We start from the raw sequence: 25,860 nt of genomic DNA, 5'->3' as shown, positions 1-25,860 counted from the left end.
ATTTCTGATGGGGACCTAGCAAGGAGAGGCCGGGGCTGCCGCGTGTCTCCTCCAGCTCCCTGGGTCTGTCTGCCTGCCATTCCTGGGACTGAAGGAGGCTCCACCACTTCCATTCCTTTGATCATTTCATTTGTCCTGAAAAATAAGAGCAGCCAGGGTCCAGAAGGAAAGAAAAAGAACATGGAGGAACAGGGAACCGCTTAGTTACTCCATGTGCCAAGCCACATTCTTCTGTGGGTGGTCCGCCTATGAATGTGTGTAGCTCTTGGGTTGGGTGTCTCTCCTGTCCACTCAGCTTAGGCCAGCGGCTGAGCATGCAGTATAACACATGGTCCCTGGATAGGGCTGCACATAAGACAGACATAGTGATTGCTAGGAGTGGCTCCCACAAGGTGGGAGAGGTAGGTGGTCTCAGGAGTTCGTGTCCCATACCATGTCATCCCAAGACTCCTTGGGAGCCACTGACCTGGATGGGACTTCTTTATGCACATGAGCAGACATTGGGGTTTTCTTCCCCAAGAATACAGTCATGGATAGGCTGCTTCTTTGGGATCCGTGGATGGCCAGGGGTGACCTCTTTTTGGCCAAATGGCTCATGCCCCGGGCTGAGATGGCTTCGGAGACCCCACGGGGTCTGCCAAGCCTGTTCTCTACCAGCACCCCGCGGGCCCTGCTGGGCAGCTGGGCCGTCAAGGGATTCCATCTCACTGTCTGGCGGAGGCAGAATGAGAAGCAGGCAGGTTTTGGGGGTATGAAAGCCTTTGCCATTTTATTTCACAATAAAAAAATTCTGACAGCATAAGAACACTCTGTTCCTGGCAGAGGCCAAGGACACACAAAGTTAATTAGAAAGCAAAGCCTTTAATGACAACAGCTACAGTCAGAGCTCCTGTTCAGTACTTGTCTTTGTCCAATGTGTCTCATGTGGTTGGTGAGGAGTCGCCAGTCTGGGTTCTCCACCCAGAAGCCCATGTACAAGTACTTCCGTATCCTTCAAATCACAGACCACAGCAACACAGTATGGCTCCAGGGGAGGCTAGCTTTTGTGAGCACTTCCAAACAGGAACGTCTCTTTTTTTTTTAATGGAATTATAAAATTTAAAAATTTTATAGCACATTAGTTCAGTGGCTGGAAGGAGCTAACATATTTTGCTCGATAAAACTGAATTATGCAGCAAATACTTTAGTAAGAATACACGTTTCAAAGCATTTGTACATACACGATGCCACAAGCTCCTTAGGAACACCACTGGAGGTAGGAAGTGCTGACGTTGTCATACCCATTTTACAGATAAGGAATCAGAGACTGGTTTACAGTGCATTGACCAAGGCCTTGACCATTCATTACGCCTTTTTCAACATTTCCAGACCAATGATACTCCTCTGATTGCTTGCTACAAACCTGCTCTCATTTCATGTGTGGGCTGCGGGTGAGTTTAGGCATCAGATACAGATGGGGGGAAATAAGGTGAGGCCGCAGTTAATTTATGCAAAATCTATTGATGGCCTCCTTCCATGGTTTACAAAAGGCTGGTCAAGGTCAAAGAACAAAAGTAATCAATTTCTAGATTTCATTGTATAATGGCTTTCACTGAAGTGTGGGTTTGACCTATGGAAACAAATTCTGCCACTTCCCAAATCTCTTGGTTTTTGAGACCTGCATCATCCCAGCAACTTAATATCCTCAAACTTGTTTCTAGCGCTATCCATTCTATTTCATACGTATGCCTTTCCAGAAACACCCTACATGTTAGCACTTAGCATAGACTAGGATCCTGTAACATTTCACCTTAAGAAATCAAGAGAACTTTCAATTCTAGGGAACATTAACTTATACTTGGAAGGGCAGAGCTACGAGAAAATCAATTTCTCTGGAAACCAATTTTGTTTCCAAAGACTCTGTTGAGAGGCTCATGGGTTTTCTCATCCATGCAAATGTGTGGCCCTGAGCCATGTTAATAGCACCTGAGCTGAGATCATGCATTTCAATTTACAAGTATTTATCGTCTGCTGAGCAAAACGTTGCTAACCGGGCCTTGGTGAGAAACCCTGCCTTAGACCCAGCAGCAGCATCAGTAGCACTGGTGGTGGGTGGCAAGTGGTTGGGGCAGGTCTGGCTAGTCTGCCAAGGTTTCCAGCTCATGCGTTTCACTGAGGCACAAGTCAAGGATGCCTTCTCCTCTCTGCTGCAGTATCCCAGTATCCACAGGGACTCTTCACCTGCAGGCTGGCATCCTGGGAGTACGGGTCAATTCCAGTCCACAGCAGGTTCCTTTTGAAGGTCCTTTCCGCTCAGGAGCCCTCATCTGAGTGCTAGCCCCCAACAAAAACCGTCAATGAGAGGGCTGGGCCAGGGAGCCATGCTCTATTACATGACCCTGCCCTCCTTGGTTATAGCTGATTGGATAGGCACCTGACCCAAGGGTGCCTGATCCACAGGCAGATGAACTAGATCAATGACACGGTGAGGAATTTTCCCCAGGGGTACAGAGATGGTAGTTAGGGAAGGATGGCTATTAAAGAGGAGAGATTGTGTGGAGTGGATGCGAGGGTGGATTTTCATCTGTACATCCACCAGTGAAAACACTGAAAGCTAGGAGGCCAAGGGAAGCGAGAGAACGGAGCAGAGAGGCAGAGAGGAGATGAAAGCCCATATGGAGAGAATGCAGTCAGCAGAAGAGAAGACGCTGTCTTCTCTTCTCCCACATGGGAGCTCTGTTTTGTTTCTATGAAAGGGTCCTGGATCTCCGGTCAACCCCTGAAAGTGTGAATTAGCAAGTGTGAATGGGCTTCTAGTCCCTGCAAAGTTCTTTGCCTGGATACCTGTAAGATCAACTCAGAGGCAGACAGAATTCAATCTCTAATTCTTGCATCCTGATTGGTCACCGATCCAAACTAAATAACTGTCCTTCCCCAAGAGTGTGTGACTGTATTTTGTAAGGGAAGTCCAGAGTATTTTCTGGTGTATGACCGAAGGAATGGATTAAGTTTAAATTCTGTTCTCAAACTGTTAAGCTAACATCTGTTATTTTATTCATTAAACATTGAGTGCCTGTGTGCTATGTAGGGGGAAACAGTAGCTTATTTATCTGTGATCAACGTTTAAACCTTTTGATCCATGTCCCTAATTTCTGCCTGTCAGAGAAGCATTTCCTTTAGTCAGGCATGTAAATTCCTCTCCTCCATCTGTATTTTCTCTCAGAAGTTTATACTTTTTAGGACAAATCTAACCATTTCCTATTCATTCTTCCATCAAGAGTACTCAGAAATTACGTGTCTTTCTGCCAAATGCACCATATAATACACCATATAACTTCTCCTGAGTCCAGAGTCCAGAGAACTGATTCTTACATAATCCACCCTATTTTAGTCAGCTCAGGCTGCCGTGACAAAGTACCATAGAGTGTGGGGTTTATATACCACAGAAATTCATTTTTTAAAGAGGGCAAGAGAGCTCTCTGGGGAGAGGGGTGTCCCTTTTATAAGGGTACTAATCTCATTCAGGTGGGCTCGACCCTCATGACCTGAGTACCTCCTAAGGCCCTGCCTTGTAATACAAGCACACTGGGGGGTAGGATTTCAACATATGGATTGTTGGGTGGGGCACAAACGTTCAGTCCATAGCACCCGATGAAAGAGGCCACTTCCTGCTCCATAGGTAACATTGTCATCTTAGGTCACAGGGACCAGGGAACACACACAGACTTTCTCCTGCACCCCCAGACACTCCCCGACACAGGGCACGGAATCTGCTACCTCACAATGACAAGCTGGCATGGCCTCCCTGGCTGCCTGTCTGGATCCGTGGCATTAAGATAATAAGAATGCACCCCTAGCCTGAACAGCAGTTGAGAATCCCATTCCCTTGATGGCACTCTCTAGAAAAAGGCAAAATGCATTTCTTTTCAGAATGCAGAAAACTCACATCAGAAGTACAAAGGTTCCAAAAGTGTTTATTACATCTCAAGTTCATTGTCCTCTAGACGCTTATCTGAAGTTCTTTACCTACTCCATCATCCTTTTCCTTCACAAGAGTGTAGGGAATGTCTCATATGACCCTTGTCTACTTTTTCAACTTCCTAGCATAATTCAAAAACCATAGACAAGTGGGCAGGCAGCATGGTGACATGAAAGCAAGTTGGATCATGAATCAGCAGGCTTGGGCTGGAATCCCTGGGCAGGTCAGTCTCCTTCTCAGGACTTTGGCTTCCTTCTCCAAGGTCAGCTGGGTCCTTGTGGCTTCTTCAACTCTCTGGAGGGTCCTGAGGAACACAAGCCTCTGAGCTCTCATGGAACTCTATTTTAACTTCCACGAGACACTTCTGACCATTTGCCTTTCCTCTGAGTCAGCTGTCCAGGGACCTGTCACCTCCATGAGGCCAGGAGACTCTTCAGAGACAGGACTACATCATAGTCACAGAATATCAAACAATGGCATCTGTCTCCCCATTGGTGGGAATACACGAACAGACTGACCTCGTCGATTTAAGGTTTCCTCCCATCTACTTTCTTAAACCAGTGGTGTCTAGTTTGAGGGAGTGTCTGATGAAGCATGCTATATTTTTAGCTGTCTCCGTTGACTAACCCAGTATTTCAGGGGGCTCTGTAAAGACTGCAGCGATTCGTTTCTCCATCCTCCCAGCCAGCTGGGGCTGTAGCCTCACTCTCCGTGAGTCACTGGCACATCCAAAGCTCAGACACTATCTTTGAAGCAGGTGCATATATTTTAATTACACTAAGGTCTTAAAACTTCATTTTCACATACAGTATTTCCAGGCATTTACCGAGTAGACAAAGTACTGGGTTGAATGTCATTGCACTGATGAAATCTTAAGATTATTGATAAGGCGGGACAATGTAGCTGACTTTATCAGACTCATACCATTTGCATGGAAAGGCTGAGTTTCTTTGGCTCTTTGTTCATTCAAGTGCATTGAATACCAATTTGGATAGAATTAGGCGTTCTGTTAATCTGTCGATAAAATCTTGCACTGTCCACAGTGTTTTGCAAGCTGATTTAAGTTTTGGATTACAACAACTGGCCATTGGTAGAAATATACCATATATACATGTGGAAATTACAAAAATACATTTTATTTATAGCTGATTTTTTCTGAAGTAACAAAAAACTAACACTATGAAAGAGCAATCAGCATACCAAAAGACACGACCTAAAATCATCCGAACAAGAGACTTGTTTGGGGATTCCATGACACATCTCCGAAAGGGCAATTTGCCAGTGGGAAATAAAAACAGCTTCTTTGAAAAGTCTGTGCTTTGACTTTGAATCTCCCGTTCTAATCAGTTTCTCTCCTACTCTTCTCTCAACGTTTAACTTTCCCCTTCCCTCAATAAAGACCAAAGAAACTCATGAGAATGGAAAGATGGGCTCAGGGAATGGATACAGCTGAAGCGGCAATGACCTTGGGTGAAGGCAGGACAGGACCTCGTTCCCCGACAGACACCAAAGGGAGCCCTCACCGTGGTGCATGGCTCCCAAAGCTGGCGAAGGGACCAGTGTCTTCTCCCCAAGGCCACCTGTAGCCGGCAGTGTTTTGTTTTGCACTGACAGGCGCCTGCGGTGCCTCAGGCTGGGAGACACTGTCCACCCAGGGCTCTGGAGGCTGACTGGCCACGGCAGGGTGGGGGCGGGTGACTTGCAATGCCACCCTCACAAGGTCGGCAGCCCTGCCCATTTCAGCAAATGTCCCCTAGTGTCCATTAACCACGGGAGTTGGGGAGGGAGGGGACTGGCTAACTCCATACACTTTTTAAAATGTTATTCACATTTAAATGTAATTCAACCGATTTTCTGCATTCAGAAGCTTCTGTAAGCAGAGGCTGCAGGCTGGGCAGACTGTGGTTCCACTTCCCCTGCTTCTAGCAGGCATCAATCACTAGCTCCTTTTGTATCACCTGGCAGCCCAGGCTGGACATCGCTGTTGAAGAGACAGAGATTTTTTTGTAAAAGTCAATGTGTTTGTTATCCCCAAAGAGAGAGAAGCTTTGTTCTTGGGCCACCTTCACTGCAGGGCAAAGAGAAAGCTCTACCAATAACTGCTTTTCTTTTGTTGGATCCTAAACACTCTCAGCGCTGCTTCTCTTTCAGTTACATCCCAACTTGCCGGGTACGCCGGTTCCGGTGTGACACCACCTTTCCAAAAACCTGTCAACGCAAATCAGTCCTTCCCTCTCATCTCCTCTCTTTCTTGGCCTTTGTTTAATTAATGGAAGGAGGGGATCGGACTATTTATAGGTTCAGTCACTGATAGCCCTGACTTTCATCCGATGCATCTGACTTTGAGTATGAGTCTTTAAAAAGAAAAGGACTCAAGTTTCTTGGCTGGAGTCCGCGCCTCCCTTACAGACCGGAGGTGACTTTAACGATTACAGTCATGGCTGGATGAGAGAGAGTACAGTCTGGTGCTTCATCACACACCTGCACTGCCTTTAACACAGAGACAGAGTTAACATGCAGGGGTCACCAAAGACAGAGCTATGTCCTTCGCCTCCTGGTGACCGACTGAAATGTGGCGTTGGACAGGAACCTGGAGATTGGCTAGTGTCTCTCGTGACTAAGGCTTCCCAGGGAAATGTAGCCACAGTTCCAACATCGAATATAACAGAACATCAAGCATACGGTCCCAAGCAGGGACTTCTTGACATACAATCAGTTAAATAAGTCGAGAATCCAGTCGTTCAAGAGTTTCCTTGTTCCCCAGAAGTCCCACTGTTCACCTTTTCAAAAACTAAGGATGAGAAAGACTCACCCATTGTGTATGCCTCAAGTCCCAACACATTAGGCTTGAGAAGCCCGGAGACTGTTTCCTCAGAGTCTGGCAGTCCCATGGGGCTAAGGCATTAGACCTGGAACTCAAACATGTCCGTCTGTTTCTTGGCCAGCTTGGCCACTTCTTCCCGGATGGCCTTCACGAGGGCCGCAGTGGAGATGTTGGTCAGGGGTGTGTCGGACGGGTCGTTGTCTGCCAGGCTCTGCTGGGAGGCTGCCGTGGAGGGCACCGGGGCCTGCTCCAAGCTGGGGTGCATGCCGGCCGGCTGGCTGTACTGGCGAGGGAGCCTGGAGGGAGAGTTCTGCTGATAACGTGATCGGGGGTAAGCCTCGATGTACCCTGGGAGGGGAACCTGCAGAGAATGAGGAGAAAGAAGAGAGGTGTCAGGGATTAGGAAGGGGCTCGAGTCATAAGCTACACCTGATCCTGGAAGCAGGCAGCAAGTGAGGACAAGGAGAAGGATTCAGAACACAGAGGCCACGTACCATTGTACAGATACAAAACTTGGAGTCAGACTGGTTAGAAAATAGGTCATTTGAACTCACTGGATAGGCTGGTGGGAATATACTTGGGTCTAGATCTGAATCTACCAGGTTACCTTTTTAATATAACCAGAATCCAGTGAACAGAATCATTAAAAAAATCACAGTACTCTGGAGAAGTCTGGTGGGGGCAATAATTCCGCAAACCATCAGAGACCACCTTACGAATGTCCTTTTAGTATAATAATGATACTGAATCATTTGCTAAAGGCAACTTAAATTATGTTCCTCTTTTAAAAATGGTATATTAAAATATTTTAGAAGTTAAAGGGGTAGGCTTTGGTCACCAGGAAAATTCATATATGTAGAATAACTTCACCCTGGTGATGTCACTTAGATGGGACATCACTACAGTCAGAATGCAGACACCAACACTGAGGTTGAGTTGAACCTGTAGGGGTGGAAAGAATGGACCCCAAGAGTTTAGGCACAGAGGAAAGATGACAAAGGCCTTGGGTGTCAACACTTCTCCTAAATCAAGAATAGATTTCAGATGCTGAGACCAAACCCTAACATGACATGCGGTCCTGGGAGCCCTCAGGTTCAGCCTGGAGAGACAGCCTGCCTCTCTTGCCCATGCTGGATGGTCCCACACAGGGACCAGGGCAACCTGCTCTAGGGGCCATCAGTGTGTCATTTTTGTTCATGGGGTTTGTTTGTTTGTTGTCACTCAGCAGCCCTTGACAGGTAGCTTGGAGGCAGGGTTGGGTGTGAACACCCAGGTTCATAGGGTCGCTCCCCTCTGTAGTTGGGCTGGGCCAGGCCCACTGGGCCACCCGCTCCTAGTTCAATGACGGAAGAAACCAGGGATGATGGCTACCAGTCTTCGGCTGGAAGTCAGGCAGAAAGCCGCAGGGGGTGCACGCACAATAATTGAGTTTCTAACACTTCATTTTCCTGGTATTTCATCTAAAATGTTTACAGAATTTTAAAGCTAAAAGGAACAGATTTAAAAGGCTTTGCAGCCAGACAGATGAGGTTTGGAATTTGGCCCTAGCCCCCTACAAAAGCTGTGTGGCTTTAGATTAGGCCTCAGTGTCCTCATTAGCAAAATGAGACCGATCACGGGAATAATAATACCGACCTGATTCAGTAGAATGGTTGTGAAGATTAAATAAGATCATATAAGTAAAATAACTGACATGGTGTCTAGCACATAGAAAACACCCCTCAAATGGTAGTTATTATAAACATTCATTAGATTAAGGTTGCCCTGATGGGGGAGGTAAAACCTGGCAGGTCTCCAGTTCCTCTGTCAAAGAACCACCCATCTTTCCTGTCCCCTTACATGTCCCCTTTCAAATGGCTGACATCAGCCATCTGGTTGGTGGAAGGCGGGCTGAGATAACAAAACGTCCAGTCTCAGCCTCTCGTCCCTTTCCCCCCTGAAGAGTGTCGAGCCAGGCTCTCACCGAGTCGGCCCACTGGCTCGGGAGCTCGTTCTCTCCCGAGTAGGACATCCAGGCTTGGTTCCTGTAGGACGAGGGAGGCGTCGGGATGAAGTAGCCGGTGAAGCCCGGTCTGTTGGCAGCTGGGATGGCAAACACGGCCGGCACCGTATTACCTGGCATGGAGGAGATGGATGGGAGAGGTCAGGTACACCCCACCCACTCAGCTGACATTTGCACAAGCCGGGGAAGCTGAGAAACCAGGGGGTGGGGGGGGGTGAGGTGAGGGGGGCAGACACTCTGGAACTGGGGGAGTTGGTAATGGAGGGCAGCAGACCTCCACCTGTAGCCCCAGCCTTGTTCACCTGCCCAGTCAGTGTGAAAGGCCGGAACTGCTATGACTCAGACCTGGGATTCAAGAGAAAGGATGGCTGAGCTCCCCTCACCGAGCCCTCACCAAGTCCGCCACCCCCATGCCAACAGTTCAGGCCTGTTGACCAGAGGAAAGGACACCTCTGTATCCGGGTGTCTCCCTCCCAGGAGGGTGGGTATTTTTAAGGAGCCAAGAAAAGGAACCAAAAGGAATGGATTCCACTGGCGACACTTCCAACCGGTGCTTGCAGTTCCAGCTTAAAAGGGAAGGTGTGAATAAAGTAAAAGACCCATCAGGGCAGGTCCAGACCTCCATGTTCATTTCACCATTGTTTGTAATAATAAAAAATGAGAAACAACCAATAGGTCCCTCCCAGGGGAAAGGATAAACTGTGGCACAGCACGCCGTAAAATTATATTATGTGGCAGTTTAAACAAGTGAACTAGACCTATCTGCATCCTGCAACCCAGAGAAATCTTAAAAACAATGTTGAGCCAAGACAATGAAGTGCGAAAGGAAATACATAGCTAGATGTCAGTTGTGTAGATGTAAAGTATATAAAGCATTAATATATACCAGTGATTTTCAACAGATGTGCCACAAGAGCTTTTAAAACATGCAATACCTGACTATTCGGTTAGGAGCACCAATCTCTTTTCCCTTAGATTGTCAGATAAAAAAATAACAACAGCTAAACAGAACAATAGCCATCTGGTGTAAATAAATCAAAAGTATACCTATGTTTTTTGCCTGATCAGAAAAAAAATATATTTTCTAGTGTCCTGCAGAATGTCAGCAAGTAGTTTGTGTGTGCCACGAGACGGGGAAGGCTGCAGATGGCTGATGCACACTGTTGTACAGACATACGTGTGCAGGAAAAGGTTAACGCCCGGGGCTCAGGGACTGTGTTTACCTCTGGGGAGAAGGGGGGCGAGATGGAGGTGGATGGTTGTATCTATAATGCTCTAGAAATATATACAATTCAAAAAAACCCTAAAACCTGGCAAATGTTAACATATACCCTGACTGTAACATATCAATATTTTGTCAGGTTTCAGATCTATTTAAGAAGTAAAAGCACTCGCTCTCCAGAAATACAGTCGCTTAGTCTTGCGGGCGGCAGGTAGAAGGCGGGAGTGTGGCTTTACGGAGGCGCGGTTGGGGCCGGGCCTTTTCTCTTCTTGCCCACCTGAGTAATTTAACGCCGACTGATCCAACTGCGCCACGGACACGGGGCCTCTGGACACGTGCGCGAAGGAGGGGCTGTCGTGTAGCTGGGTGGGCTCAGGCCCGGAGGACTCAGCCATCCTGGTCTTGCTGCCGACGTCCGAGGTGGACCTAGGCAGGTAGAGGCTACGTTAGCCGCTTTCCCGGGCAGGGCCCGTCACCGTGCGGAGCCGCAGCAGCCTCCGAGTCCCCGGAGGGTGGGGTCCTCCGGTCTGGATTTGCTCCCAGATAACAAAGGGGGCCAGTGCGCCCAGACCCGTAACAACCATCACCGAGGTGGGGCATTCTTTGCCATTCAAGGTTGGTGCCCCACTGAGGGTGGCTTTTGTGTCTTCAGGGAGTATCATATTTAATTTACATAGAGAAATTAAGCCAAGCAATTAGCGCTGGGTATTAGCTGGGGATGGTCGACCTGGCAGGTGATGACATCATCGGCAGCCAATGAGAAGGCTCCGTCTGGAGTGCGAGGGCCCTTCCCCCCTCCGGACACCAAGACTGGGACTTGGTGGGTGAGGGCGGGGGTGGGGATGTGGGAGCGAGGAGCCTAGGAAGCTCTAAGCACAGGAACCTACTAGCACTTTAGCATTTCCTGAGCGTTATGAATAAGGACACATTTTTTTCCTTTTTTTGGGGGGGGGCGTCCCAGGCAAGCAGAGAATCTGGCCCATTTAACAAACCGTATTTCCACTTAGTGCTCTGAAAGCCATGGAAGAAGAGGGCAGCCTGGGCTCCACCGGCTGCCTCTCCCCTTATTGTTACGGGTGCTTTAGCCACAGAGTCTGTCTTCTCTTTCACAGAGAGACTCCAGGCTGCCCTAAAATTAAAATGGCAGGGAGGCAAAGGCAGCCACCACAGGTGGCAGGCTGCCAGCCATAGGGCAGGGGAGGGGGCACCCTCAAAGCAGAGATGTGAATCTCTGTGAAGCAGAGGGGTTTGTGGAGAAGGCAGTGACCTCTGGCAAGGATGGCAGAGGGTGCAGAAGGACATGGGAGGAGATTGGTGGTTGGGAGAAGAAATGAAATAGACCCTGGCCTTAGGCAAACCTACCACAAATGGTGGGTGTCGAGCTCCTCCCAGCCGGAACCCTTGGGAGTAACCAAGAAGCCAGTGCTATTCCCCAGGGAGGGTTAAACACAGAGGCTGTGATGACTTAGCTGTATCTGGGCGGCAGGCACTGGAGGCTCAGCAATATGGGGTGGGCCTTGCTTTCTTTCTCAATCCCTTCCTCCTCTGGCCTGCTCATTTCCACAGCTCCTGGCTTCCTTCCTACTGTTCCCAGCATCTGCTACTCGTCCAGAAAACCCTTCCCAGGAGAATCCCTGGGTTCTGCACTGTACACTCAGTCCCCTTTGAGGATTCCCAGAGCCTCTGAGATCACTTAGGTTATTGCTCTCATTTCACAGATAAGGAACCAGAGACCAGACAGGTGAAGCAACTTGGCGTTACAGAGCCGGTTACTGGCCAGTTAGATGGAACCCTGGTCTGCTGCTTCTCAGCCCACTCCGAGCTCAGCTGGGGCCAAGTGGTGGTGTGTACACACAGCTGGGCATTCTAAACTGCTGCAAATGAGGGCAGGGTTGTCGCCGAGGGGAGGTCGACAAATGCCCACCGGTGGTTCACAGAGAGGGTGTGACCAGTGTGATGGGGGCAGGCGAGGGTCTGAAGGCAAGGGCAGTGGCCTGTACGTACCCCTGGGACCAGATGTGCCTCCCAGCCCTGCACATGATGACTATTTCGATCTCTCCCAGGGCTCAAGGCCTTTGTGTTGCGTGTCTATCTTTCTTTAAAATCGTGCCTTTTATATTACAGAGCAAAGAGAATGCTGGACACATCCGAGTTCATGTGCTTTCAGCCTCTCCCTTTTGGGAGTCATGAGTTGGGGTGGGTGCTGAGACATGCGGCTCCCTGGCCCCTTGGACACCACCCCTAATAACGAAGGGACTTCTGGATGTGCACACATGACAGGAGGTGCCCAGGCTGGGGGCAGGCAGTAAGCTGGAGTAATTTTTAGATGTTCAAGGTCAAAGATGGGGCTTTCTGTATATGGGGTGGTTGACACGGGGCTTCTTCAACTGTGGGTTCTACAGGACTTTCTGTTTACAATGACAAAAAGCCAGCAAGCCCTCTACGGCTCCCACTTCCTTCATGGCACTTGGGGCGCCCTGGGCACATGGTTGTCTGCCCAGGTGATGTGCCCAGCATGGGGCACAGCGCGAAGGGAGTGTGTCAGGTCGGGGTACACAGGACCGAATCGTTTCCAAATATTCTAAACAAAGACAGGACTGTGTTACCGCCTGAGAGAAGCGACAGCCACAGGGCCAGTCCGGGGAGGTACAGGTGGAGGAGGAGAGCCCATGACCATTTCAGGAAGCTGGGAAAACCTGTAGGCCTGTGAAAGAGACAAGAAAACAGAGGGAGATGTGTTAAAACCCAGAGTCGATTCACACTCCAGTTGTTATTTAAAAGGGCAGCAAATTTCCCAGGGGCAGGCTTTCCTTCCTTCCCCAGAGTTTCCCCCCAGATCTTCCTTACCATGTCCCCCAGCCCCTTCTTCTATCTCATCTCCTACCACTCTCCCCTTTGCTCAGGTCACTGTAGCCACAGAGCCCTTCCATTGTTCTTTGCCAAGGCATTTTTGGCAATCAAACATGCCGAGTTCTTCTCTGCCTGGGCTTTTGTACATGATGCTCCTTCTCCCTGGTGTGCTTTTAACGTTGCCAAATGAACAAATTTATTATCTACCACTGCCTAGCCTGTAATGAGCGCAGGGACTTTGTTGCCAGCTATATCCTCACTCCTGGAACAATGCCTGCTGTATCAAAGATGATCAATAAATATTAGATGAATGAATGAATGAGCCACTGATTGCGTTCGACTTTCTCACTCATGGAAATAAAGTTTAATGGGGGAAAGCAGTGGATTTGGAATCAGGATGTATGGGTGGAGGGCCTGCTTTGCTGATGAATAAACTTTATTCCCTAAGCAAGTCACGTGACCTCTCTGGGCCTCAGTGTCCTTCTCTGAAATGGAGCAAAGACACTTGCTCAGAGGGGTACTAGGGAGATCAGGCAAGTCGGTGCATGTGTGAGTATTTTGCAATCTATAAAACACCAATCAAAGATAAAGGGTTGGAACTGTCAGGAAAATGAAGCCTTTAATCAACACTTGAGGGGTAAGAGGACAACGGTCGGTGACAGCCAGGACCAGAGAGCCAGGCCACAGCCTTCTTAGCATGAGAAAATCCAGAAATGCTCTCTGGGAAGACAAAGCTTAACCTGTACTTCTCATTCATCCTTTTCTTTAGGTACCATGGCCTGCCAGCCCTCTTGGGGGACAAGATGACAAGACTAAAACTGAAGGCATCAGGACCAAAAGCAGCAGTAGAGGGAATCTATAAATAGGATTCTTCAGACCGAATGAGTCTAAAGAATTAGACATTATGGCGATTCGGCTGGGACGACAGCCGAACATTATGGCAGACGACATCCTTGTAAGGGCCAGCCCACTAAATAACAGCAAGGTCCTGGATAAAACATACCTCTTAAGCACAGTGGGATTTGCAAGATGAAAGGGAAATTTCAAGGACTCCGTTCCACCTTTCGCATTGGCTTGCTACTCAGTATTGCCACCTCTGGTTTCAGCTCATGGTTTTATTTCAGTTCACAGAGGTGTTGGGGGGGAGGGTGGGGGGCATGGTGCTCTGGTGAATTTGGCCCCTTCATTACCTGTATGATGACAATCCTGAACTCTCAGGTTTTACTGAGAATTTAAACATCATTGTCCTAGATGTCCCTCCAGCTTTGCATTCCTTAATTATCGACAAACCAACAAATAAGGACATGCCTTCCCCCAAACAAAGAAAGGGATTTAGAGTCCCTCTTCTCTCGTCTGACCTCTCACAATCAGCATTTTACAGTGGTTCGTTCAGAAAAACAATACAATACTTAATAAATAATAACAAGAATAAACTGTTTCACATACTCACAACTGTAAACTTCGTTTTGCCCTACCCTCCACGTGATAAGATTAGAGCGTTTTCTAAAATCTCAACGAGAAAAACCCTTCCTCCCCCATAAAAGTGCATACTCATTTAACGGGCAACTCGAAAACTGTCATGGTGCAGTATAGTACGGTGACAGGTTTGTAAGGTTCAGTGAAAATGGGTTTCATTTTCTGAAAGAAGGACTCGGACTCCAGACTGACGGGAGCGCCGTGGCCGCCGTGGCCGCAGGTGCTGATGCCCCTCTGGAAGGCAGTGCCTCTCGGACCTCCCCAGCCAAGTCCCTGGCGGCAGAGGCAAAGGCGGATTCCCGAGATCTGGGCATTGCCCTAAAGCTGGGGTGTCAAGCTCATTTTCACCGGGGGCCACATCAGCCTCCTGGTTGCCTTCAAAGGGCTGAAATAATTTTAGGACCATATAAATGTAACTCCTCCTTAACCGTTAAGGAATTACATTCGGCCCTTGGAAGGCAACCATGAGGCTGATGTGGCCCCCGGTGAAAATGAGTTTGACACCCCTGCCCTAAAGCCAGATCTGTTTCAGCTTCAAAATTATATTAAGAAGTTTACATCAGTCCACCCACATCTCAGGAAACAGGATGGAAAAAGATGTCCCCTGTTCGTCCCATTGCCTTTACTGTCTGTACTCTCTGGATTTGCTTATCACAGACTGAGAAGATGACTTCAAGACCAACCAGTTCTTCTGATCATGTCTCACTTTCCCCAGATTGGCTTTTACTTAGTGAAAGACCCTGCTGATCAGCAAACAAGTATTCTGGCCCCACTGGTTGTCTGGCTTCTCACTGCAGGTCTGTGAGTTAGTCTTCTTAAATAACAAAGCAGCGGTTCTGGCCCAGTCAGCGTTGAGTCCGCGTCCCAGGATCTGAGCACTCTGGTGCGAGTGGACAAAACAGAAACAGTGTACCTGTCGGCCTCAGGACCGGTCCCCACCCAAGCCCAGCCACCCCTGCCCCAGGGGTTCAGTTTCAAATGAACTTTGGTCTCTCCTGCTACAGCTTAATCAACAGGAAAAGATTAGGCTCGAGGATGCCCTTCTAAGGGAGGGCACGACAGAGAGAGAGACAGAGAGGCAGAGGGCATCTGCAGCAGTGCCAAGGGAAGACACCTCAGTGATCTGGGAGTGAGGAGAGACAACTGGAACAAAGGAGAATAAGGAGATTCACAGTAGTGTGCAGACTGCGCAGTTACACAGCACACCAGCTGTTTACTAACTGCTAGCATAGTGTGGACTTTGGGCAGGTGTAAGGCAGTTCGATGTTATCACAGGCTCCACACTCCCAGAGGTGTCCCAAGTAGGATGGATCACCCTGGAATCAGCAGAAAGCAGAAAAGCACGCTGGTTAAGAACATGGGCTCTGGCACCAGACTGCGTGGCCTGGGGCCCCAGCTCTGCCCCTTTCTGGCTCTGCGACATGAACAAGCTATGTAACCTCAGCTTCCTCATCTGTAAAACAGGGAAAAAACTAGCACCTGTGTCAGAGGCTTATAGTGAGAACGAAATAAAGGAGTTAACATACACAGGACACCTGGATCAGTACCTAGCAATGCTCAATAAATGGTGGCTTTTATTATGTAATTACTTATCACAATGACAATTTATAAAATTGTCGTATCCCCTTACCCTTGGGGAAGGCTATGACATAGTACAAGGGCAGAAACTGTACACGTACAAAGTGTTGGCATCATGGTCTATGGCTTATAAAACTAAGTCTGTCTTTTAAAATTGTTGTTTAAGTCATGGAGCTTTTTGTCATTGGGTGCTTTCTCAATACTGAAGTGCATGCAGTTGCCACTAAATGAAATAACTGTGACCGATACTTCGATGGTATTTACTGTGCACCTGGCATTCTAGTACCTCACATATATATCAACTCGTTCCATCTTTACAATAACCCTAGGAAGTAGGTTATTTTTATTTGCTGATTTCATCAGTAGAGAATTTAAGTCACACCCCTAAATGACAGAGCCAGTGAATGGCGGAGCTGGGCCTCCAAATCAAGCCACCCAGCCCCAGAGCACCTGCTCTGAACCCCCAGCTCTGAGATGTGTTTTGACATTTAAAACGGGTCCTCGCACTTGGAAATGTAGGAAACCAGCAGTGCATGAAGAATGAGGTCAGCCCTTCACAGGAGGGCTGCTAGGAAAGGAAAATCACCCTGAAATGTTACACCAGGGCTTCCTGCATGCCTGTGCCCACAGGACTATAAGACTGAGGCCTGGAGCATGGGCAGAGGATGGGACGAAAGCCCAGCAAAGTTCTGTCTCCAAGTCCCAAGGTGGTTTATCACCAGAAGTCCCCTCTCTGAGACCCCTGTTAGAAGCCCCAGGCAGGACTGACCTGATAATAGTGGACAGGCAGGATGTCTGACTTACCGGCCGGGGCAGACTGTACTGGTACATTTCTGGGCGGTAGGTGGGCACCCACTGCACCCCAGCCCTGGGCCTCGTCATGGTCCCCGGAGCGCTGGTCACCACCTCGGAGTAGGGCAGGTGCTGGGTTGAGCCGTAGGCCTCCTGGTGCCGGCTTTGGCCGGCATGGCCCGCAGACGCCAGGCTGAAGGCCTCCTCCAGCAGCATGTGCATCTGCTGCCTGACCTCGTCGATGGAGGGCTGGGAGCTCAGCGTGGAAGTCTCAGAGTGGCCTTTCACTTGCCTTGACCTGGCGTAGCTCCGGGGCTCATTAACCCGGTCGATGTTGGTTTCTTCTATGATCTCGGGCTCAGTCTGTGGGATCAAAGAAATGCCCATTGATTTGTTCATTAATTTCCCTTTCCACTAACGCTACCTGTAACGTGCTCTAAACTGTTCAGCCTGAACAGGTGATATTAGGCACATGTGCTAATATAAGTTCTATTCCAGGTGTCCTATCCAGGATCCACACAATGGGGTAGTCAGCTACCACCGGAGCAGCGAGGCCACACTTCAGCCATCCCCGGGCACTTCAGTTGCCCAGAGATCAAGCAATGCCACCGGCTTGGCTAACTTCATTGATGACATTAATGGTATTCTCTAAAACCCTGTAGAGACAGCCTCTGCTCTCATGCCTTTTAGGTAAAGGAATCGAGAACGTTCTGCTGTTTATACTCCAAGGGCTGGCACTCTAGATTCTAGACTAACTCTCTAAATGGTCCTGGGCTCAGCCATTGGTTAGCAAATTGCTGGTTGCCTGATGCCAGTTTCGGAAAGAAAAACAAAACCTGCCCCCAGATCGCTGATCTCGAGGAGTGGCGCCCACTGACGCAGAAGCTCTGGGGGCAGGGCACAGCCTCTGTGCCTTCACAAACCCACCCACTATCTAGAATGTTCTCCCACCTTCCTCCAGTGGCCCTTTCATTTGGGGAGCAGCGGCAGTACCTAAGTGTGCAGGGAGCTAGGGCTCAGCACGTCCGGAGCAAGCTGCATGGGCTGTTGTAGGCCTGCCTGCTCATGAATGCTTATTTGACAAGCCTTCAGGTGTGGCAGATTTGGGTCTGAGACGGCCTTTTGTGATAACCTAAATGGTGAGGCCGAGGGAGAGCAGTTAACCCTCGGCCATTTCAGGTACGTCTGTGGCTACCATTGTCAGCTAAAGGAACTCGGGGGCTCTGTGAGGGTAAACCGGCATAGGCCAGTGGGCCACCCTGCTCTCCACTCACTGCCTCAGCACAGTCGTCCCTCCTTATCCACGGCGGGTACAGCCCAGGGCCCCAGTGGATTCCTGAAACCACAGGCAGTACTGAACCCCATACAGGGTGGGGCAAAAGAAGGAGGTTTTAAGTTGTGAGTATGCAAAACACCGAGTTTATTCTTGTATTACTGTGTATTATTATATTATTTTCCATATGAATGACTATAAACCTATTTTCGCCCACCCCTGTACATACTGTTTTTTCCTAGGCATACATACATGCACACATGCCTATGATAATGTTTAATTCATAAATTAGGCATAGTAACAGATTAATAATAACAAAACAAATAATGAAATAGAATAATTATAATAGAATAGAATAATTATACTGTAATCAAATTTACCTGACTGTGGTCTCTCTCTCTCTCTCTCTCTCTCTCTAACTGCTCTGGTATAACCCTGATGGCTACAAAGTGATGCCTGGGTGGGGAGCGATGATTGTCGTATCCCCTGACTCCTTAGTCAAGGGTTGTCACGGAGACTGTCCTTGCACCCTGAGACCTGTGTAGGTGCCAGATGGGTGGCGAGAAGCCTTAGTGCAGAAGTAAGAGATAAGGAGCTGCTGAGGTGAGCTGTCTTCAATGGTTAAAGACATTTATGTGTGTTTAAAATGAATGAAACAGCCCTGGCTTGTGTGACTCAGTGGACTGAGTACTAGCCTGTGAGCTACAAGGTCACTGGTTCGATTCCCGGTCAGGGCATGTGCCTGGGTTGGGGGCCAGGTCCCCAGNGAGACTGTCCTTGCACCCTGAGACCTGTGTAGGTGCCAGATGGGTGGCGAGAAGCCTTAGTGCAGAAGTAAGAGATAAGGAGCTGCTGAGGTGAGCTGTCTTCAATGGTTAAAGACATTTATGTGTGTTTAAAATGAATGAAACAGCCCTGGCTTGTGTGACTCAGTGGACTGAGTGCTAGCCTGTGAGCTACAAGGTCACTGGTTTGATTCCCAGTCAGGGCATGTGCCTGGGTTGGGGGCCAGGTCCCCAGTTGGGGGCGTACCAGAAGCAACCAATTGTTTCTCTTATGCATTGATGTTTCTCTCCTTCTCGTTCTCCTTCCTTTTTCCTCTTTCTAAAAGTAAATAAAATCTTTTACAAAAAGTCTAAGGTAAATGAAACAACCTCATTTAAAATGGAGCTGAAGGGGAGGCATGAAGGACTCTTGAAGCCAGGTATTCTAGAATTCCCTGAGTTACGAGCCCCAGAGTGGATAGATGTCTTACAATGTCCTACTTTGCAGGATACACAAGTGTGTGCAATATTGCTTTGCCTCGCCCAGGCACTTCATTTCTGGAGCACAAGCATTTGAAGGCTCTCTCTCCAAAATTTGCTTCAAGGCAGTGATTTGCAGCTCAGTGTCCATCACTGTTTCATCCATCAAGGAGACTGGATTCTGGACAAATTCTGCCACTTCACAGCAAAGACCAAGTAGGGGTTTCAGCAAGACAGATTACTGGGCCCTTGGCCATGATGAACTGCTCCGGCTCCATATCCACTTTGTCTCCACCAAATCAGGTCCTTTGGGCCACCTAAAACAGTGCTGCCTCTCTCCACTTGATGCCTGCTCCGGCTGTTTAACAGCCTCATTGCAAGTGCTGCCTGTCATCAAGGAAACAGAGACATTTGCAGAACTGCCCCTGGAAACCAAACCTCAGGGGCTTTCACTTTCTCTGCAGGAAGAAGCGCTGTCGCTGTCGCTGTCGCAGCACGGGGGCAGCCTTCGCCCACCTCTCAAAAGCCTCTCCGACAATAAAGGGAAGTTGCCCCTCAGAATGGGGGGCGGGGTGTCAGAATAATGGTTTGATGACTTCTCTTCTGAACAGGTGTGCAAATGGAATTTAAATAAAACTCTCAGCAAATTTTCTAATCATCCTGGTGGCTTTCTGAGGGGGTGACCCACAACCACACGATAAGCATATGACCACAGCATGGTGCTTCTGTATTTCAGGTGAGTAGAAATGGCATTACAGGGTCTCTCATAGATTTCTCAGCAGACTGGCATATTTTTCAGTTGTCTGTTGTCTTTAACATTGAAATAGATGACAACATGTTTTTCTACAATTATAATATGGAGCTGTCTGTAAACAAAAGAGACCCACTTTTTGGCAAATGCCTAGGAAAGAATGGTCAAGTTCATACAGGGTTTTAGGAAGCAACATCTATGTAGCTGGAGTGTGGTCAGTATTTGGGAACAGAGATAAATATCCACAATCTGTGCATTTCTTTGATTTTCTTTCTTGGTGCCTGACTTGCCATCTGGTGATGTTGGGTGGTCCTCTTTAACTTCTTCTGACTCGATTTGGAGTTCAAACACTGCCCCACAGCCTCCTGAAATGTCAGGTGTTGAGGGCAAGGGGGAACTAGCCAGAGCGTAGCTATAAGGAAGTAAAAGTTGTTTTGCTAACTAATGCAAAGAGGCTCCGGGACACACCCGAAGAACAGGGCGTGCCAGAGCAACTGACAGTCAGGCAGATAGCCATCTGAACAGTTACTAGGGAAGGAAATTTTACCCCTGTGCGTGAGCTCAACTAACCAATCAAGTAAGAGAGCACGAGCCAGTGCACGAGGTAAACTCACCAATAATGTGAAGCCCCATTGTACCCCTGAGCCAATCGCTAACCGCCACATCTGCTTCTGTATCCAGCTTGCTTGCGCGCCTCCATAAAACCCTAGGCCTGTAAGCGTTTGGCGCGACTCCCGTTTGCAGCCCTCTTGGGCACCGTGTCCTTGGACACTTTGAGAGTTCGCCCCTGCGCAGGTTAAACTTGGCCAATAAAGTAACACTTTTGAAACCCTGAAAGTCTCCGACATTTGTTCTCGAGGTTTCGAATGCAACATCAGGGACTTTGATAGCCATAGCTCAGGAATGTTTTCTTTGAGAATCGTTTTCCTTCAGCTCCTCCTCTGTGGAATGGGCGTGCATTCACGGAGAAGAGGAAGCGTGCAGACCTGATGGAGCAGAGGCGCTGGCTTCCAGGCCTGGCCAATTTGACCTGCTGCCGAGGTCACCAGGGACTCAGAGCCCCAGAGTGTTTTTTTTTTTTAATTTTCCAAAGAAAGACCCGTATTCTACTGAGATTAAGGGGACGGACAATCAAGGGTAAGAGAAGGTGCTTCAATGTCCTCAGCAGATGGACAAGTCTCAGCACTACTCATTGCTCCCAAGGGTTTTATAAGGATTAAACAATCCCGTAGCAGGAGTGTCAGGCTCCATCCTCTCATTTTTTCTCCCCCTTAAACTGCTGCCCCCCACAGAGCAGTGGAAACTCAATTACTGAGCGAGTCATGACACCCCATTTGCCCTGGGTTCCCCCTGGCTACCCTGTGTGACCTTAGCGGTCACTTTTGGAAGTGCGGCCTGTGTTGGGATGATGAGGAGAAGGTTTGGGGCACCCTTTGCAGAGCCCTTTTCTAGTCCCATCATGCTGGGAAAAGGCGCCATTTGAAAAATACAATCATCTCTTTGGCATGTGACAAAATCCACAGCAGTTCTGTGGTGTCTAAAGTGTTAGAAGGGAAAAGAAACAGAAAAAAGCGCATCCTTCTCTCCCCACTGGAAGCTGTTAGCCATAGTTGTGACAGGCAAAGTTCACTGTGTGCTTTGCCTGCATCAGCTTGTTCATCCCTCACAGGATCCCGTGGGCAGGACCACCTGTGTCCCTGCTTTATGGATGGGGAAAGTACAGCGCAGAGTGGTGACGCAGCCGCCCAAATTCCCACTGCTCTCAGCGTTCAATAGCTGAGCTGGAACTTGAATGCAGCCCGGCTCCAGAGGCCGAGAGCTTGACCATCCTATAGTACTTCTTGTGAACACTGAGAATAATGTAGGAATTACAGTCAATTAATTTAAAATGCCTTTTTAAAAGGAATCAATCTGAAAGCAAACACAAAAGAATGCCTTTCTTTCATGAGACGCTATTTTGCTCTTTGTTTTTGAGGTGAGTCATCACCTGCTTCTTCTCAGCTGGGCGTGCGCTGCAGGTGGCGGAGACAGAGGCTCAATCTTGAGAGTCGGCGCTATTTCATAACAAAACAGCCTCAACCCACCGCCAACTCACACCTGCTTTTTCTCCTTTCACCTTTTGAAAAAGCCAGACAGACTCACAAAATCTCTCTTTGTCACTCTATCTGCCTCCAAAACACAGTCTCTAACCACTCTGGACTTCTCCCCGTGCTCTTGGGAACAGTGGCCATCGGCTCCTCACCAGGCTGATCCTTCTCTTTAGGGAGGGCTGACCCACAATGAGAGGCCGTGATGGAGGGAGGCCTGGCTGGGAGGATGCTGCTGGTCTGGCTCCTTACGAAGACCAGATGCCAGAGTTCTTCCAGTAGTGGGTCTGTGATGGCCTCAGCAGCTACCCACTATTTCCCTGGTGTCTCTCAGCAAAGGGGCCTAAAGGTCTTGGGGCTAAGCTGGCCCCAGCTGCACTGGTGAGAGTCTATTGGGTTAAATCAATCAGTGTAAACCCCCTTCTCCCCTTACCCCCTGCTACAGTGGTTGATAGAGGGGTGGGCACTCGACCTACAGTGGCTCAGTTAGAGAAAAACCCATACACCTTGTTTCATGTTTGGGAAAAGACAAATGCTCTTCTTGCACTGGTCAGAGCAGTATGTAGGGGTGAGGCCCAAGGCTGTGCAGCCATTTCCCATCAGAGAGAACCAACCTGCAGACAAAGCCAGTGCATGAAGGAGGACAGCACTGTAGGAGGTAGTGAAACGAGCAGGAGCCCCAGCCCAGCCCTGCCTGGATTTACTGTGCCCAATACACCCCCTTAGTGACTTAAGACAGTGAGTAGGGTGGCTTTTCTGTTCTTCTAGCCAAAGCATCCCAACGGATAGCCTCCATTTAGACTGAACTTGGAACACTAACACACATTTGTCTGTACTCTTCATATGCGGTCAAATCAAACGTTTATATGGTGTGGAGTTATAAATCTGCCCTATTTTCAGATCTCAGCTCGGGAGTCACCTCTTCTGGTTGACACGCTTGCTTGTTCATTTGCCCAACACACAGGGACACTGCACCTCCTACGTGCAGTTCCTGCTCCGAGTGCTGAGGTTTCCGGGACAAATAAAACATGATTCCTGTCCTTGAGGAGTCCAATGGGGAAAAGAGCACACGTGAACCTGCAGGGGGAGGATGGGGAGAGCCTTGACTGGGGTGAGTCCCAGGGGCTGCGGCACCCAGGCATCTGAGTCAGACCCACGGAGACACGGGGTCGAGGAAAAGATTCTGGGGAAGGTAACATTTCAGCTGAGTTCTGAAAGGAATGCCTGGACAGGCGGTTCTCATCTGGGAGCGGATGTGCCCCAGGGAACATTGGCCACAGCTGGACACATGTTTGGTCGTCACAATGGGGAGGTGCCACTAACATCTCATGGGGAGAGGGCCAGGCATGCTGCTAAATGTCCTACCATGCACAGGACAGCCCTCCACACAAAGAGCTGTCCCACCCCAAATGTCAATAGCGCTAAGGTTGAGAAACCTTGTCCTGCATGAAGCAGGAATGTTCTGGGCAGGGGCATGAGCACGTGCAAACGTGCGTGCGCGCGCGCACACACACACACACACACAGATGGGAAACCACGTGACAGGTCTGGGCTGGGCACGTAGGACTGGAGCCACAGCATGGCCAAAGGAGTCTCAAGCTTCAGCTTGAAGGGTTTGTCGGGGTCAGCCAGAGCAGGAGTCCTGAGCCCGAAGCTTGAAGCCTGAGTCTGTTCCCCAAGGCTGTGGGGAGCTACTGAAGGATATGAAACGAGGGCGTGTGGTTTAGCATTCCTCTGGTCGTTATTTGGCAGCTTTGGCAGGTGAGTAATGGGAACTGGACCTGGCAGAGGAGTCCCTGCTCCCACCCAAGGTCTCTGCCGCAGTGCACCGTGTGTCTCCCCTGTCTGTCCGTAAAAGCACCCTGGGCAAGCACTAGAGTTAATCCGCCTTTCTCTTCTTGGCAGAGCCCCCCCACAGGTACCACCTGTGGGGCTTAGATGCTAATGCCAGTGTAGTAGAACTTTGAAAATCCCTTAAACTGGCCACATCGTACAACGTATGTGGCCGATGTATACAACCTTATAGAGATACACATAAAAAGAAATATACAACCTGCACTATATAATAGGAAAAGAAACATATACAGAAGGTATTTTTTGCAATATTTAAACTACATTTTTCCTTTGCCTTTCAGAGCTTATGTTGTTGAATTTTCCTATAATCATTGCAGATAGGATGCAATGATTCCACTCAGTATGTGTCTGGTGGAGGAAATGAAAGAAAGAGCAATTCCCAAGGGCCGTTCTCATTTGCCCTCTGGTCTCCTGCTCTTGCAGGGGTTTGGAGGCCACCTGTGGGCCAAGAACCAGGGTTGGGAGGGACAGGTGCCGAGAGGACAGGGTGCTGTGTCCGCTCAGCACTGCAGAACATAGTCTCCCAGCTGCCAGACACACTGCCACCTGCCTGCCCTCAGCTAGCAACTGGGAATTGCCCCTGTTACTCAGGACAACTCTGCAGGGCATGGGAGCTCCAGAGCTTCCTGTGGGATAAGCTGAGACCTTGTAGCATCTGTACCATAGCCCAGCTTTGAACTCTGCCCAATCCTGCTTCCTGCCCTTCTTCTCCAAGCGTTCAGACCAAGAGCATGCAGGGGACCCTAACATGCAGTAAGCAACTACCCTGGTCAAGGGGCTACAAGGTCTCAGGGTCCAGGAGAAGCAGGAGGGTAGGCGGCTACCAAGAGCAGAAGCAGGCAGCATTCAGATCCAAGACAATCCAAGAGAACAGGCGGCCAGATGCCACCTGTGTGCTCACAATAGCGGGGAAGTTGTCTGTCTCCTGTGCAGTGGGAAACTGTCCTCACAGGGGGAGAGTCCTGGGCCTGCAGGTGAGGCCTGGCTCTGAGGGAGGTCACCAGGCCATTGTGAAACCTGGCCTGCTCCCTCCCAAACCTGCCAACAGGAACCCACCTCCTGCCCCACTTGCCAAGGGGCCTCTATCTTTGTGGGGTTAACAAGCATCTTCCTGGGCAGCTACCCACCTGGTGAGACCTGCACCACACCCAAGCACCCCTCCACTGCCAAACACCTCCACCTCTTCGCCTCAGGCTCAGTGAGGGACCTTGATCTCAGATGATCATATATTTCTTTTGGATTAAAAGTTGCTGTTAAAATACAATGCACTATACATTAATTTGAGATAACAGATCAAGCCAGGGCTATTAATAGCTTAAGCCAGCTGGCAGAAGTAGAATAAAGTAATTAAACACTGAGATGGGAGACACATGTAACTCAGTTCCAGGTGGGATGCAAGGGGGTGATGAAGGGGGGTGGGGCCGACACAAGAGGATCTAGTTCAGGGGACCACAAGCAGGCTGGGGTGAAGGACAAAATCCCCAAATCCACCCATTTGCTTCCCAATGAACCCAAAATGTACCTATCACTGGGAACACCACACGGTGGTGTCCCTGGACATCCCTGCGCTTTGCCCCGGTCTCTGACTATCACGCCAAAGCTGGAAGATTGCTGGGGAGGGGTGGGGGTGGGAGTGGGAGCAGGAGAAACTCCCTTTAATAATAGAATTTACAAATTTATCTAGAAGGCCCCAGACTTGGTATAAGCTATTGCAGACAGTCAGGGGCTTTCCGGATCATATTTCATTCTCCTGCAAATAGCATACATCAAAAGAACTGTTCTATGGTATTTGTCCCTTACCGCCTAGCTTACTTCGCTTAGTATAATGCTCTTCAGTTCCATCCATGCTGTTGCAAAGGGTTTAAGCTCCTTCTTTCTCTCTGCTGCATAGAATTCCATTGTGTAAATGTACTATAGTTCCTTGATCCACCCATTTACTGATGGGCACT

The 25,860-nt window shown here is 49.0% G+C and overlaps 1 protein-coding gene across 2 annotated transcripts in view; it reads right to left on the bottom strand.

Annotated features, from left to right (window-relative positions):
• Positions 1–752: 752 nt before the first annotated feature.
• Positions 753–25,860, bottom strand: part of KIAA1549L (KIAA1549 like) — a 97,044-nt gene continuing 71,936 nt past the window's right edge. For both annotated transcript variants that reach the window (XM_037040476.1, XM_037040477.1), the window contains exons 16-20: positions 16,715–17,065; positions 12,613–12,710; positions 10,284–10,432; positions 8,746–8,897; positions 753–7,143 (exon numbers count right to left, since the gene is read on the bottom strand). In XM_037040476.1, the coding sequence (XP_036896371.1) occupies positions 6,862–7,143; positions 8,746–8,897; positions 10,284–10,432; positions 12,613–12,710; positions 16,715–17,065 (1,032 nt within the window). In that variant the 3' untranslated portion in view covers positions 753–6,861. The remainder of the gene's footprint in view (positions 7,144–8,745; positions 8,898–10,283; positions 10,433–12,612; positions 12,711–16,714; positions 17,066–25,860) is intronic.

Source organism: Sturnira hondurensis, unplaced genomic scaffold (genome assembly GCF_014824575.4).
Source record: "Sturnira hondurensis isolate 20B ecotype Veracruz unplaced genomic scaffold, ASM1482457v3 Scaffold0002638, whole genome shotgun sequence".
NCBI classification, from domain to species: Eukaryota; Metazoa; Chordata; class Mammalia; order Chiroptera; family Phyllostomidae; genus Sturnira; species Sturnira hondurensis.
Note: the sequence above shows the minus strand (reverse complement) of the source record. Positions and strands in the feature narration are given on the sequence as shown.